Consider the following 15,734-nt stretch of genomic DNA (forward strand, 5'->3'; position numbering starts at 1 on the left):
GCACTGCTTAAAGATATGAGCAAGAGGGGCTAATAGTACTTCTTCTAACGTTTTTAAATATAATAAAATTTGTAGAGGGATGGGTAGGCACATGAATTATTTCCTCTAAGAAGGCAATTAGCTGAAAGCAAAAGATTGGAGGGGCTGGGGTTTCCAAAAACAGCTGTGGATAATGAGAGGCAACCTCCGCATGTAAAAGCACTGCCGAGCGTTGGGGCAATGTCCCCAGAAGGCCCGATTTGTGAAGGCCCTGAGTCACAGGAGACAGCCGTTTTCTCCGTCCATGAGGCTGGAGCAGGAAAGGTGGGTTGCCAGGCTGGTACAGACGGGTCTGGAGGTTGGGAGACTGAGGTTGGAGGGACAGGGCATGAGGAAGCTGACAGCTGGTGAGGGGTCTAAAAGATGACCTCGAGCTCTCACAGAGAGGGAAGCCGTGTAGGCTGGAGGGGCTGAGGGGCTGGAAGAACAATGTCTTGAGGGGCCAGAGCTGGAGAGGTGCTTGTTGTGGGTGGGAGCGAGGGCCTCAGGCAGAAGGACACCGGGTGTAGGTTCTCAGACGTAGAAAGTGCAGGGAAATCCAGGGTGTGACCATGTGAGTAGGCTGTGGAATTGCATCTGAAGGCCTTGGAATTGAGGTCAGGAACTGAGGCCGAGGCAGAGTTTAGAATCCCTGAGGCAAGATTCCTGGGCCCAGCCAGACCTACTGAGTCTGTGTCTCTTGGAGAGGGGCCCAGGGTTCTGTATCTTAACAAGCTCCCTGTGTGGTTCCCAGATTCCCTAAAGTGGAGCTAAAATGTGGAAGAGCCATACTTGTCGGAATTACCTTGTAGCAGGCAGCAGGCAGGAAGTCTACAAACACTGCCGAACTCCTCAGAGCCTGGGCTTGGTCTGTGGCTGGACCGACGAGGAGGGTGGAGAGTTTTTAAATGATGCATAGTCGCATGGTAATGGGTGTATTTACAGGAAGGAGCAACTATCTTGACCTGGAAAGGCATGTGACAGAGGCAGGAGGCAGAGGACGTCAGGGGGCTTTATTTCTAAGCAAACCCAGGTTCTGGGGCGTACAGCACAACAGCTGGGAGGGAAGCCCAGTGGGTGGTGAGCTTGGGGTGGGGGCATGAAGCGATGTTAATGGGCTGGGCTGAGTGGAGCCAGATCATCCTAGCCACCACTTCTGCACGTGGTAACTTTTCTAAACTGAACTTCTTCACTCTGGTCCAACATGACACCTCTTGTCTCTAACACCCAAACAGCTCCAATCATCCCAGCTTCTTCATGACTGTGTCATCGTGGTCATCACTGTCGTCATCGTGGTCATCACTGTCGTCATCGTCATCATCATCACCATCATCATCATCATCATCATCATCATCATCATCGGTTTCCTGAATGCCAGCCAAACCCCAGGCATCAAGCTTGAGCTAGGCTGCAAAGATGAAGGCAGGCTCTCTATCCTGAGGGGAGCTTCCAGGCAAGTTGGGAAGGCAGGATCCAGACACCAGAGACAGGCAGACGAAGATGGCAAATAGACAGGAGATGACGTAAGAACCTCACCCCCGGAACCGGGAAGGAGGCTTGCTCTTTGTGAGCTAAGTTCTAAGACCACCACATCACAGACCAGAACTGCATGACACTAATGAGTCTCTCCCTAGGAGAGTCAGAGGCAGACCTTAGCCTCAGCAGTATCCCCCAAGCTACTCAGGGGAAGAGGTCATGGGCAAAGACCTAGATTGTCTGGGTCCCCAGACTTGGCTCTCCTGCCGCCTTCCCTGATCTTATGAAACATGCAGCCACCAGGCTTGTTCTGGCTCACTCTTTACACACCACCTCACTGAGTCAAAGAACTGGAGGGAAAGTTTCAAGTGGAGAGAGCATGAGCAAAGGCCCTGAGGTGGGAATGACTGGGCACATTTGAGAAAGTGTGGCTGGTTTGTGGTGAGAAGGGGAAGAGTGGCATCGGATGATGGGAAGGTATGGCGTGGCCCCATCAAGCAGGGGCCTTGGAGTTGACATTGCAAAGATTACTTGTGATGGTTGGTGGGCACACAGTGCGATCTACAGATCTTGTAACATAGAAGCCCACACCTGAAACCTCTATGTTCATGTTGACCAATGTGACCCCAATAAATAAATAAAAAACCAAGGAACACTTGTATTTAGTATATGTCTGGCACTAGAATTCAAAGATGGGAAAAAAAAATGAAATCATAGTCCCAACTCTTAAGAAAGATAATAAAGCCTTCAAGACTCTAGACTCTGAGATAAGCACGTGAGCACACTAAGTGGCACAGGAGTATTACATTGAATGATGCCATAGGGTGTGTACAAGACCTGGGATTGGCACAGGGTGGGAGTGTGTGGAAGCCCATGCTGGGTGGGGATTCCGGAGAAGAGCTTTCCTGAAGAGGGCACACCTGGCCTGACTCTGGGGAACAGAGAATGAAGGGCACTTCAGGCAGAGGGCACGGCCTGTGCAGTCAGGAGGGTTTGAAGCAGTACGATGGGTTCACGGGAAATACACGCGGTTGGGTATTAACACAGTGCAAGAGGGGGCGGGCAATGAGGCATCGGCCTGGCAGCACAGAGATTCCCACGGGGCCGAGGGGAAACAGAAGCAGGTTTGGAGCGGAGGTTGGAAGTCTCCCAGCACAGTCCCGGGGAGGGAGGGCTGGCTTCCTGAGTCTGCGTGTGTCCCTCAACACCCACCCTCAGTCCTGTCCCCAGCCCTGTCCCAGCTCCGAACATTTCATAAAGTGCGTCTTAGATCATTATCTGTAATCTCGTTAATGTATGTGTGGCCTGCGATTAGAATTTGGTCATCTCTGTATTCTCTTCTGGCTTCTGTCTGAGCCTGCATTTCCTGTTTCCGATGACATGGACTGTGTTTTAATTTCTCAACATAATGCCTGGCACAGCCTTATCGGCAGAGAGGTGTGTTCGCAGTGCCCTTCGGTGAGGCTTCGTAATTCTTTACTTCGCATGTAGAGACACAGCTTTAGAGACGCACAAACTGCTTTTCTGCAAGTTAGTCTTCCCCCCTTTGCCTCCTCCGCAGCGCACGGGTAGGAAGCCAAGGGCAGGGGCTCCCTTCAGCTCTGTCTGTTCAGTGAGCGCCCTTCTTCCGTGAGAAGAAGCTGAATCGTAGGCTAGGAGTCAGGGAGGGAGCAGGCCTTCTCTCAGGATGTGTCCACATAAAAGAAGCTTTACATCTGGGGATTCTAATGAAACTCAGGATTAGGTGTTGGGATTACAATTCAGTCTGGGGATGGGTCATTTAGGCCATCTGTTGGTTTTTTGGGTGGAGTGGGGAATGAGGCCTCCAGTTCATTGAGCATGAAGACCCTATACTTCCATAGCTCCATTCGGGGGTAGATGGGGGGCGGTGGGGGAGGGCTCAGCCTTTAGATGGAATTACCCAATCAGAGCACAGAAGAGGGAGAGGAAAATGTGTGATTTGGGGTCAGGCTATCTGGCACCATGCATCTCACCTGCTTCCCCCACCACCTCCCAGGGGGAGAGAGAGCGGGCTTGGCTGTTTGCAGCATTCCCTCCCTTCCTGTGCGGGCCGGACTAGGGCTGGAGCCGGGAGCCCAGCCGTGGCTCTGGTTTGCCCACACGTGTAGATGTCACCACGCCATCCCAGGGACATGGCAGTGGGGGCTGGGTGGTGGATGGAGATGTGGGATCCCTCAGGGCTTGGGGGTCAGAATGTTTTGGTCCTGGTCCTGCCTCTGCTCCCAGTGGCTGCATAACTGTGGTCCCGTCACTGCCGCTGTGGCCTCTTGTCCTTCAGGGTCTGCCTTCCATGTCATCTGCTCAGGGGGCCCTCCCCCATGTAAACTGGCCTTCTGTCCTCCAGATCACTGGCCCCCAATCACACACATGTATGTATGATGTATGACACACACATATATGTACATATATAACTATACATACCCATACACACAATTATGTTTGTCTTCTTACTTGGTTTGCTTCTCTACTAGAGTCAGATTGTAGGCTCGGGGAATGCAGAGACCGTGTGTCTTTGGTCCTTGTGTCCTCAGCCCCTAGCAGTGCCTGGCAGACAGGAGGACATAGGAAAGTAACTCAGTGCATGAATGAATGAACGCATGGCCGCTGAGCCACATGCTCTCTCACGCTCCTTCCAGCTAAAATGTTCCTGGTCTAAGGGTTCCCGCTGAGAGGACCATTCCAGCCCTCCCCCCCCCCCTCCCCCCCGTCCCTCTAATGGAGCGGGGGCGGGGAGGGGGAAGGTGAGAGGTGCGTGGAGGGGGGCTGCCAGCCCGGGTCCCTCCGCAGGATTCAGGGAACGTGGACCGGGACGGGGCAGTCCGAGGGCGCTGAGCCCCCCTCCTGCCGGCCCGCGGGGCGGGGCGGGGCGGGCCGGGCGCCCTTGACCCGGTGGCATTCACCCGGGTTCGCGGACCGCGGGCGGCGGGGCCAGAGCGCCCCGTCCCCCCACCCCAGCCTGCGGTGCAGGGGGCGGGGCCTGGGCCTGCGTTGCCTAGCGACGCCCCGCCCCCCGCCCTCCCGGCGGCGGCGCCTCCCCCAGCATGGCCTGGGCCGGCGGGCCGGGCCTGTGGGCGGCGGGCGGGCTGCTCCTCCTGCTGCTGCTGCTCCTCCTGCTGCTGCTGCCGCTGCGCCCCCGCGGCCTCCGGCTTCGGCGGGCCCTCGGCGGCCGGTGCATGGCGCGCAGCCGGCGGCTGCTGTCCCGGATCGGGTCAGTGCGGGCGCCGGGGGCGGGGGGCAGTGCGATGGGCAGTGCGGGGTCGGTGCGGGGGCTGGGGGTCAGTGCGGTGGGGCTGGGGGACCCGGGTCCGGAGGGGCTGGAGGAACCAAGGATCTGGGGGAGGGAGAAGTCGGGGGGCTGGGAATGGGAATGGGGACGGATGGGGACGGGTGGGAGCGGCGGTCCGGGGGCCGGACCCGGGGGAGAAGGGACATCGGAGGAAAGGGACAGGTGCGGCCGGAGACAGGGCTGGAGGAGGGCGGGCGCAGGGTCCCGGGTCCGAGGCCGGGGGACAGGTGCAGGGGGTGGAGTGCGCGGGCCGTCTAAGTGACAGCTGAGTACGCGGACTCCTCTGCGCGTCCCGCCCCTCTCCCCCCCACCCCGCTCCACCACCGTGTTCCCCCCACCCCGCTCCACCACCGTGTTCCCCCCACCCCGCTCCACCACCCCTCTGCCCCTCACCCCGCTCCACACCCCGTTCCCCCCACCCCGCTTCATCACACCACAGAGCTCTCCTGTCCCGCCCCTCTCCCCCCACCCTGCTCCACCACCCCGTTCCCCCCACCCCGCTCCATCACAGAGCACAGCTCTGCTGTCCCTGCCCTCTCCCCCCACCCATCCCGCTCACCCAGCAAGAGCTCTCCTGTCCCAAGCGAGCAAGCGTCCCAACCCTGTAGGTCAGCCTGCCCCCTGCCCCCATCCTGGCCTGTGGGGGAAGCCCCAGGCTGTGAGATCCGCCCTACTGAACACTTACAACCCCCTCCCTACCCCCCTCACTGCCCACTGTGCTCACTCCCATCCTGTGCTCACCCCCCACCCTGTGCTCACCCCCCACCCTGTACTCACCCCCCACCCTGTACTCACCCCCCACCCTGTGCTCACTGCCCACCTGTGCTCACTCGTCCATTCCCCCCTCTTCTGTCCCATCCGAGGCAGGCGGGAGTGGCTAACCAGCTCTGTTCCACCCCGAGACACTGAGAGACAGGGAAGGAATCCCAAGGAAAAGATCTCACAGGCTCCCGCCAGCCGGGCCGGGGGCAGGCCCTCAGTCCCAGTGTGAGGACAGGGTGCCGGGGATGGGAAATGGGGGGCCCTAAGGGGCGGACCTAAGCTATTCCTGAGCTCAGAGAAGACATGGAACAACTCACCACTCCTCCCCAGAGCACCACAGCCATCTCAGGTGCCTCAGCCCTTAGGATGCTCCTCACATTCCGTCTAAGAATCAGCTATAAGGGCCTCGTGGGAGGAAACGGGAAAACATGGCGGGGCGGGCTGAGTCTTGTGTGGGGGCCTTCGGGGCAGTCCCATTCCCAATAGCCTAACCCTGGGTCAGGTTCTCGTAATGCACCGACCAAGCCACCATCGCTCTGACAATAGGATTAACATAATGAGATTGATATTGAAATGTTTTCATATTTGGGATTAAGAAAATTGTCTCCCCACAAACAGTTTTAAACAATTATATCTGGACAGGGATTTTTATTTATTTTTTAAAAATATATTTTATTGATTTTTTTACAGAGAGGAAGGGAGAGGGATAGAAAGCTAGAAGCATTGATGAGAGAAACATCGACCAGCTGCCTCCTGCACACCCCCTACCAGGGATGTACCTGCAACCAAGGTACATGCCCTTGACCGGAATCGAACCCAGAACTCCTCAGTCTGCAGGCCGACGCTCTATCCACAGAGCCAAACCGGTTTCGGCTGGAGAGGGATTTTTAAATCTACTTCTGATTTTCCAAATGGGAAATGTTGAAACCATCATACAAACAGCCTGAGGAAGTAGAACATAGAAGTTTTCACAAGGAACTGGAATTAGAAATCCTGAGGCTAGAATTCCCAAGCTGGCCTTCTCAGGACCCTGACAAGATGAGGGTAATCTTGGGGCATTCCTAGGATTTTGGTCTGGGAGTTACCCAGTTGCCATGCTTGGAATTCTCAGAGCGTTTCTGTGGAATCGGTATTCCTGAGGGTTTCCTGTGTCTGCATCTCAAGGTTGCCTCGGAATCCACTCCCCAAATTCGCAGAGCAGAAGGGCGCGCCCGGAGTCGGTGTGCCAGCCCGGCCCCTGCACGGCCCAGGGAACAATGGTCCAGTCCCTGGAGGGAGAGGCCGCTGGCTGCCGGGAGGGGCAGGGGTGTGGGCAGGAAACAGGCTGGGGAAACGGGCAGGTGTGGATGCTGTGGGGGAGTCTCCAGGAAGGATGGAGAGGGAGGGGTGGACGGGACAGGACACGATGGGGAGGGGCGGACGGAGGAGACCAAAAATAGAGGCGTCCGCGGGGGGCTGGAGAGCAGCGGTGGAAACACTAAGTAATGTTATCCTCAGGAACAACAATCACCGGTGTTTGACGATGTCAGGAAGGGCTTTCCTCACACACAGCCACGGTGGTCTGGGGATGGGGATAGCTGGGCACGGCAGAGGGTAGGTTTGGGCTAGCCCGAGGCAGACACGTGTGCATGTGGGATTCCGCAGGGCCTGGGAAGCAGAGTAGAGTCGTTAAGCAAATAGCATGTGGGGTCAGGCAAATCTGCTTTTGGATCCTAGTTTTTTTGCTTAGTTACCATGTGACCTTGAACAAATAACGTAGCCTCTATGTGCCTCAGTTGTCTGCATCTGTAAAATGGGCATAGTGATAGCCTTTACCTCCCGGGCTTCTGTGAGGATCAGGTGAAAGTGTGCATAGATGTGCACGGGGCCTGGCTCATAGTAAGCGCACACGAAATGTTAGCAATCGCTCATTCTGTAGCATGGGGAAAGGTGGGAGGAGCCGAAACCGGTTTGGCTCAGTGGATAGAGCGTCGGCCTGCGGACTGAAAGGTCCCGGGTTCGATTCTGGTCAAGGGCACGTACCTTGGTTGTGGTTACCCTTGGTTGTGGGCACATCCCCAGAGGGAGGAGGCAGCTGAAGTTTCTCTCTCATCGATGTTCTAACTCTCTATCCCTCTCCCTTCCTCTCTGTGAAAAATCAATAAAATATATTAAAACAAACAAACACACACACACACAAAAAAATACGGAAAGGTGGGAGGGTACATGGGGCTCCTTCCGGAACTTTCTACACGCTTCTCCTCCAGGCTGCCAAGCCTGTCCTGCCAGCCTGCCATCAGGAGACCCTGCGTCCCCTCCTTCGTGAGCCCCTCGCTGCCCTGGGCCAGGACTGTGGGGTCACAGAGTGAGCACAACCTGGCGGCTGTTCTCAGGACCCAAACCGGGCGGGAGCCAGGGCGTGACCAGTCCCCGGAGGGAGGGACAGGTGTGCGTGGGGAGGCTGGGATCCAGCGTGTGGCGCTCCCAGGTGCGTCCCCTGCTTCGTGCCTCTGTTTCCCTTCTGCCCCTTTGCCCTCTCGGTGCTGTTGGGCAGGGAGGGCGGGCTGCAGAGCCGGGCCCTGGGCAGGAAGTCTGTCTGCAGAGCGGGGCGGACTGGGGAACGAGGCTGGGCCTGCAGGCCTGGGGACGTCTGCAGAGCTGAGGGGATGGCAGCCAGCCTGTGGGCTGCTCAGCCCAGTCTCCCTCCCTGACCAAACCTCCCCCTCCTCGTGTCTAGGCATAGAGGATTTTTCTTTAAAAAAAAAAAAGAAAAAGTTTTTTATGCCGAAACTGGTTTGGCTCAGTGGATAGAGCGTTGGCCTGCAGACTGAAGGGTCCCAGGTTCAATTCCGGTCAAGGGCATGTACCTTGGTTCCGGGCATATCCCCAGTGTGGGGTGTGCAGGAGGCAGCTGATCAATGATTCTCTCTCATCGATGTTTCTTTCTCATCGATGTTTCTAGCTCTCTGTCCCTCTCCCTTCCTTTCTGTAAAAAATCAATAAAATATATTTTAAAAAAATGTTTTTTACTGATTTTGGAGAGAGAGGAAGAGAATGAGAGAAACTGCGATCAGCTGCAGCCCCAGCACCCATCGCAGCCCCTCTGCTCTCCGCCTCTCCAGCTTCCCTCTGCTGCCGGGTTAGTCTGCAGACCTGGCTCTGAGCAGACGGCCGCTTCCCAAGCCACACTGTCTACAACAGGGGGTCCACACCCTCCCCCAGGCCTTCGGGGCCCTCCCACACCCCCTCCCCCCAGCCTGCCCACTTCCATCGTGTCTGGGCCGTGAGCTTTTCCATCCTTCTGTCTGAGAGCCTGTCAGATCTTCCTTCCTCCCTACGTCTCTTACCTGCTGCATCCTCAAAGCTCACCTTCAAAAACTGTCTAAAATCCACTGCCCCCTCCCTGGGCCAGCCCGCCGTCAGCCCTCACCGGCCTGGCTCCTTCAGCCTTTGTGCCTCTAACCAGATGAACCTGTTAAGAGATCATGCAGGCCCTGACGTTGCTAAATGTCCTTTAATGAGTGAATATGTGACAGGCTTGGCCCGGGTGCCATCCCCTCTGCCCAGGTGCCTCCCCAGGCCAAGCTCATCTCCGTCTCCGAGGAGCCCTCTTTTTTCCCCTCTTAGGGTTTTCATCACATGTTCCTGCTTTTCTTGCATTGGGTGTTCTGATACCCGTCCCCGCCCCCCAGACTGCCACAGGCCTGGCCCAAGGGCAAGACTCGGTCAGGAGGGCCTGAGATTGGCAGGGGACAGAGCCGAAACGGACAGACCAAAATCAGAACCAAACCAAACCCCAGGGGCCTAGGCTGGGCATTTGGCCTGGGGTCATGGGCAAGGAGACAGCACTAGGCCAGGCCTCTCTGCAGGACTGAGAAACCAGAGAGGCCCCAGCAATGCCTGTGCCTCTGGTCTCCCCCCCAGTTCCGCCCCCACCCTCACACCATCCTACCCCCGCCAGCCCTCAGCAGCAGCCCCTCCTCCATCTGGAAAAGGCCCTCAGAGTCTCCAGAAGACCATTCCCGGGACGGACATGGAGACGGTAGACACAGGCCCCATGGACTCCAGGCAGGCCTGTGTTTGACCACATGCTGGCACTGCCTTCTCCTGGGCGTGGGCAGTGCCCCTGCCTGCCAGCCTGCTGGAGCGTCAGGAAGTTCACCCTGTGGGGCCCAGTTAGCCGTCTCTCTCTCCCTCCCTCAGTTTCCTCAGCTGTGGGAACTCCCAAACACGCAGCTGCTCTGTTCCTCGGGCCGGAGCAGGCCTGGCCGCAGGGATTCTGTGTCCTGTGTCTGCAGTGCCTCCGCCCCCAGCCTTTCCTGGGTCTGCTTTCACAAAGCATGAAAGCCGGCCATGGCTGATCACACAACGCCTCACTGCATGTCCTCGCTTATTCCTGCATTCGGTGTGCGATCAGGTCTGGGCCCCCACAGGCCTGGCCCCGGGAGCCGGGAGCCGGAACAAGAGGGCTGGGACCAGAATGTGGGCGAGCAGGGAAAGCTAAAAGCAACAGACCCAGACCCAACCCAGCCCAGCCGGGGGGCCCGGGGCCTGGGGGGCGTGAGAGGAGAACCCCAAATCCTCCCTGGCCAGCGGCCTCACCAGCTTAGCTTGCCTGTTGGGTCCTGGTGGGTTCTGGGGTCCACCCGGATTGGGGTCATTGAGAGAGGGCCAGAGGGAGGAAGGAAGGAGTCAAAACAGGTGACCCTGCGATAGGGGCTTTCCAGGTCATTCTGTTGAATGCAGAGCCGCCCTCGCCCCCCAACCCCCACCCAATGCCATCTTGAGGCCGAGCCCAGGGCCCAGCTGGGTCAGACACTGGAAAGCCCGCAGGCCTGCCGGGCTGTCCAGCACAGAGAGCCTGCCCTCGGGGAGGAGGGGAGGAAGAGGAGCCTCATTGTGTGTGCTCCACTGTGTGCAGAGAGAAGAGGTTAGGGGCGGGTGTGTCTCACTGTCTCCAGCGGTCCCACCGCCTCCCTCGGGGCCGGAGGTTCACACTCAGATCTCAGAGAAGCCACGCTCCGGTTGAGTGTGCCCGTGACCCCTCACGGGGGCAGCTGGTGCCACGTCCGCAGCCCTAACCCCCAGGGGAGGGCCCCTCGGGACAGCTGCAGGCTCACCCCGGCCGGAGGGCCCCCACTCCAGCCTTGCTCTCGCCTGCCAAGTGGTTTCTCTGTCTCCCTCACACACACACACACACACACACACACACACACACACACACCCGCCGCCCGGGTCCCAGAGGACCAATTAGGAAATACTCTTTCCTTTCGGTGCGGTGGCTGTGGGCTGAATGAGTTTAAGAACGGGGCCAGCCGGCCCCCTGGGCCGTCCTGGAGCCCGGCGTGCGGCCCCTGCCTGCGGACCCCGCGGCCGAGCCTGGAGCCCACAGCTGGCCCCGGGGGTCAGGTCGTCCTGCAGGTCGCAGTGAGCTTACGGGGCTGTGCTTCTCGCCTCGGCAGCAGCAGAGAGGACGTGGCAGGGCCCGTCCATGGGGCAGGGTGTCCCAGGCACTTCCCAGGGGCCCCTCCGTCTTTCACACGTTCCCATCGAGGGTCTGTTCTTTTTTCCTAAACTATCTTGTGCATCTGACTCACCACACTCCCCCTCGAACTGTCAACCCCGTCCTGGGTCCGGGCCTGGGGATCGCGGGGCCGATTGGAGAGGGTTCTCCGGTTCCGGGGCCTCACCCTGAGGCCCATGGGCTCCGGCCCTCTGTCCTCCTGGCAAAGGCTGCCGGTGTGACGGGCTGGTCCAGGAGACCAGTCACCGTGTCCTGGCGTCTGTATCCCAGAGAGCCCAAACCGGTGTCCCGGGAGTCCCAGGCCCGGACCCTGGGCTGCGTGTCCGGTCAGGGTGATGGGTCATTTTCCTCAGCAAAGGCCCCCGGAGGAGGCGGGTCTGTCCCCACAGAGCTCCGGCCCACGCCTCTCCTCCTGGCCCTCGTTTGGGTTGGGGAGGATTTCATTTATTTGTTTGTTTGTTTTTTATTAAATTATTATCTGGGAACATATCTTACCATTACGCCCCCTCCCATACATGCCCTCCCTTGGGGGGGATGTTAGTGGTTAGGAAGGCAGACGCCAGGGTCAGGCTGTGGGGTGACTCTGCGCCCCCCCCCCCACGGCTCTGCGGTCCCGGCAAACCCCTCCCACCTCCCTGGGCTTCCCGTCCTCCTCTGAGGCGGAGGAACAGCGCCTGCCTCGGGGGTGGTGGGTGGATGCCAGCAGGGCATTGCCAGGGCCGCTCACAGGAAAGCTGTGGGAAAGGTCACTGTTATAGACAGCCAGGGAGCCCCGAGAGGCAGCCTGAGCTGCGGGCAGAGCCAGGACTGCGGGCTCACTGCAGACCCCTGTCTCGCACTCCCTCTGGCTCTTCCACTTCAGGGACCCTGGGTCCAGACCCCAGAGCTGGGGAGGTTGGGATTTGTGGCCAATGACACAGTCCCACCCATGTCCTCGGTCTAGATGACCTGCTTAGCAGAGCAGCCTGCTGGGCCAGTTGTGTGGGTGCCGGAGGGAAGGGGAGGGGCTTGGAAGCAGGTGGGTAAGCAGGGGAGGGGAGAGCGGGGGCAGAGGTGGCTGTAGCTCGGGCCCCAGACGCCCCCTCTGGGCTCCGCAGGGCCCACAGCCTGGCATGAGGCCAGCTGCACGGGGTGCCAAGTGGACAGTCCATTTCAAGGGCCTGGTCGCTGTAATACCTGCCTGCCCAGCCCTCCCCACCTTCCTGGTCACTGAGCATTCTGGGTGCCAGTTCTGTGCTGTGGGGGGCTGGGCCTGCAGGGGTGCTGAGGAGCCGGGAGGAGAGGCTGGGTCTCCGGCTGCGTCCACCTGCCCTCCGCATGGTCCTCACCAGGTGGGAAGGCCCTGCCTCCGAGGGCGCCCTCCCCGTGGGGGGCAGAGGGGAGAGGCCCAGGGCGCCCTCCCCGTGGGGGGCAGAGGGGAGAGGCCGAGGGCGCCCTCCCCGTGGGGGGCAGAGGGGAGAGGCCGAGGGCGCCCTCCCCGTGGGGGGCAGAGGGGAGCTTTCGCTGGGGTAGTCAGGAGCTGCCGGGTTTGAGCTGATCCCGAAGGAAGCGTAGGGTCCAGTAAGCCGGGGAAGGCATGGAGGGTGTTCCAGGCCGGAGACCCGCAGGGGGAAGGCAGTTTTTAAGTTTTAATGAGTTCTTTCAGGTATTCAAAAAAAAAGATAACAGTCTCTCCACTGCCCAGCTCAGAGACAGTGCAGACCCTGTGGGCCTGGGCCCCTCTCCTGCCTCCGAGGGAGCCGCGTGCTGCGCTCCCCTCCGCTGCCTGATTCCTTACTGGGCACGTCCGCATGCCAACCGTACAGGCGGTGGCGGGCACAGTTTGGCATTGTTTTTGTCTTAATCCTCACCCAAGGGTGTTTTTCCATTGATTTTTAGGGAGAGTAAAAGGGAGGAGGGAGAGAGAGAGAGAGAGAGAGAGAGAGGAGAGAGAAACCTCCATGTGAGAGAGACACTTGACTGGTCGCTTCCCGAATGCATCCCAAGGGGGGCGCAGGGATCAAACCTGCAACCCAGATACATATACATGCCCTCGACTGGGAATCACACCCACAAGCCTTTGTCTGCAGGCCGGTGCTCTAACCACTGGGCCACATCGGCCAAGGCTACGTCCTTCATTTTCCTGGCTGTGCTTTCTCCATGCTCTGATGATGCCACCACTTGTTTATCCGTGGCGCTGCTGGTGGACACTCGGGCTTTTGCTTGTTTACTCTTGGGAGACAGGGCCTTTCCTGGGCCACGGAGCCGGGGGTGGGGGTGGGGTGGGGGGAGGCAGAGACTTGTTTCCATCCCAGTTCAGGCCTGACTGGGCGTCGGACACTCGCCCGTCAGCAGTGGGAGCCGCTGAGGCTTTTGAGCAGGAGCAGGACTCGGTCAGCACTGGTGCTCTGTTTGCCCGTGGTCTGCAGTGGGACTGGAGGCAGAGAGTGTGTAAAGGAGCTCTCACAGGGGCTGCCCTGGGGGAGCCCGTGGGTGAGGGAGGGGTAGATGGCAAACTTGTTCTTTCTAGTTCTTTATCGTTGGAGGTATTCCATGTTTCTCCTCTCCCCCCATTGACCTCTGCCAGCCCTCCCCCCCTGGGTTAGGCTGATATGCGTGCGGGCTCACAAGTCCTTTGGTTGGTCTCCTCCCCCCTCCTCCCACCCTCCCCTGTCTTCCCTCTGAGGTTTGACGGTTTGCTCGATGCTTCTCTGTCTCTGGATCTGTTTTTGTTCATCAGTTCATGTTGTTCATTATATTCCACAAGTGAGTGAGATCATGGGATACTTGTCTTTCTCCGACTGGCTTATTCCGCTCGGCATGATGCTCTCCAGGCCCCTCCGTGCTGCTGTGAATGGAGAGAGTTCGGTAGAAGGTGAACGTGAGGGGGACCCTGTCTTGGTGGCCTGTGCCAGGGGAGGGATCAGTCAGAGCTCACGCTGGGAAACTGGGCAGAGGACGGGCCTCTCCCAGGAGGAGAGGCGGCAGGAGGAGCGGACAGGCGTGGGTTTGGACGTCGGTGAGGGTGACACAGCCATTCTGTGGGGACGGAGGAGGAGCCGGGTCTCAGAGCCCGGAGAGGCGCATGGTGGTCACTGTCAGGGGAGGACTGGGCGGGGAGCTCGGGATGAGTGTCCCCCGGGTCCCTGGTCCTCAGGCCCTGCACCCTCGCTCTGCACTGCGATCCAGACTTCAGGCCCCCTGTCCCTCCCCCACACCGACCTCCCTCCCCCACAGCCCGCGGGCCGGCACCATCTCCAGCTTCCTCCTCTCCAACACCCGCCAGCCCAGGCTCCTGTCATCTCTCCCGCTCAGCGACTCCGTCTCCCTGCCACCTTCCACGGCTCCCCTCCACAGCAGCCACGTGAACCCTGAAAGAGGGAAGTCAGAGCACATGCCTCCCCTGTAACAGCCGCCAGCAGTGTGCCACCCACCCCCGCCCTGGCCCGGCCCCTGCTCTCCTCCGCTCTGGCCCTCTCTGCCCGGGGCCTGCCTCGGCCTTCGGGAGGCTCCGGGGACAGCCCCCCTGCCTGCTCAGGGCCTCGGTGCTGCACCCCAGCTGCCTGCCCTGCTGGCCCCTCCCGTCTGCCCCTCCCCAGCTCGGGGGCTGCCGAGGAGAAGAGGCCTTCCCGGCCATGCTGGCCGCAGGGGACAGACCTCTCCCCTCCACCGCCAGCGAGAGCTCACTGCTGTGCGCTGGCTGGTTTTCCGGTTCGGTCTGTGGGCCGCTCCACCCGCTACGCTGGCAGCAGCCCAGGCCTGGCTCTCCGCTGCCTGTGCCCTGTCTGGCACGTGCAGTGAGTATTTGCTGAAAAAGCAAGTGAGAGAGAGGGGCCTTGTTTGCTGCAGCTGCTTCATGCACAGCCCCTGTCCTCGACCTTGGCCTTCGTGGGGGACAAAGCACATGTGAGCCTCCAGAAGGGGAACACGGGGGGCGCTGAGCAGCCCCTCCCGGGGGCGGACGCCTCTGCCAGCAGCGGTGAGGGCGCCTGGCTGAGGGCGGGAAGGAAACGGCAGTTGCTCAACACTTTCCACGGCCGGGCCCGGCGGATCACCATGTGTTACCTGTTCTGTGTCGCTTAGTCCTCACACAGCGCCAAGGGGTGGGTGCTGGCAGTGCGCTGAGGGCGAGGAGCTGGCCTGAGGGGCCAGGACCTGCCCATGCTCTCAGGAGCAGGTCTCCATGCACTGATGGAGGTGGTTTCGGGGCCCAGAGGAAACTTAGTTACTAGAGTCCCGGTGCACAAAGTTCCTGCACTAGGGGGTGGGGAGGCCCTCAGCCTGGATTGCAAGAGGGTGCAGGGACCCACCGGTGCACGACTGGGGCTGGGTAGGGACACAGGAGGTTGGCCAGCCTGGGAGAGACCACGAGAGGGCCCCGATGGGCTGCACGCAGGGTGTGTCCGTCCTGAGTGCTGAGCAGGGCAAACAGGAGGCACACAGTAAGCGATGGTGGCGTTGGGTTGGCTCAGGGGCGGCCGGCGGAGGGGAGACGCGGGGCCCGGGCCTCACGGGAGGCCGGCGCGGGGCTGAGCACGGACTCCCTCCCCGCAGGTACAGCCTGTACACCCGCACCTGGCTGGGGTACCTCTTCTACCGGCAGCAGCTGCGCAGGGCCCGGAGCCGCTACCCCAAAGGCCATTCCAGGACGCAGCCCCGGCTCTTCAACGGTGAGCTCCCCGCTCTGCC

The 15,734-nt window shown here is 59.9% G+C and overlaps 1 protein-coding gene and 1 long non-coding RNA gene across 3 annotated transcripts in view; one reads left to right on the plus strand and one right to left on the minus strand.

The window, feature by feature from the left end:
• Positions 1-15,734, plus strand: part of PNKD (PNKD metallo-beta-lactamase domain containing) — a 63,587-nt gene that overhangs the window by 41,081 nt on the left and 6,772 nt on the right. Inside the window, exons 1-2 of one of the 2 annotated variants that reach the window (XM_084891978.1) lie at positions 4,525-4,723; positions 15,600-15,715. In XM_084891978.1, coding sequence (XP_084748104.1) covers positions 4,557-4,723; positions 15,600-15,715 — 283 coding nt within the window. In that variant the 5' untranslated portion in view covers positions 4,525-4,556. Of the gene's footprint in view, positions 1-4,524; positions 4,724-15,599; positions 15,716-15,734 lie in introns of those variants that run through there. The other variant, XM_084891977.1, reaches the window with a different exon arrangement.
• Positions 3,088-7,924, minus strand: LOC311626526. Its single transcript, XR_014795708.1, has 3 exons — positions 5,881-7,924; positions 3,937-4,059; positions 3,088-3,218 (listed from the first exon to the last, which is right to left on the minus strand). It is a non-coding gene; the product is annotated as an uncharacterized lncRNA (long non-coding RNA).

The sequence above is a fragment of the Pipistrellus hanaki genome (genome assembly GCF_964339955.1).
Source record: "Pipistrellus hanaki genome assembly, chromosome: 8".
NCBI lineage: Eukaryota > Metazoa > Chordata > Mammalia > Chiroptera > Vespertilionidae > Pipistrellus > Pipistrellus hanaki.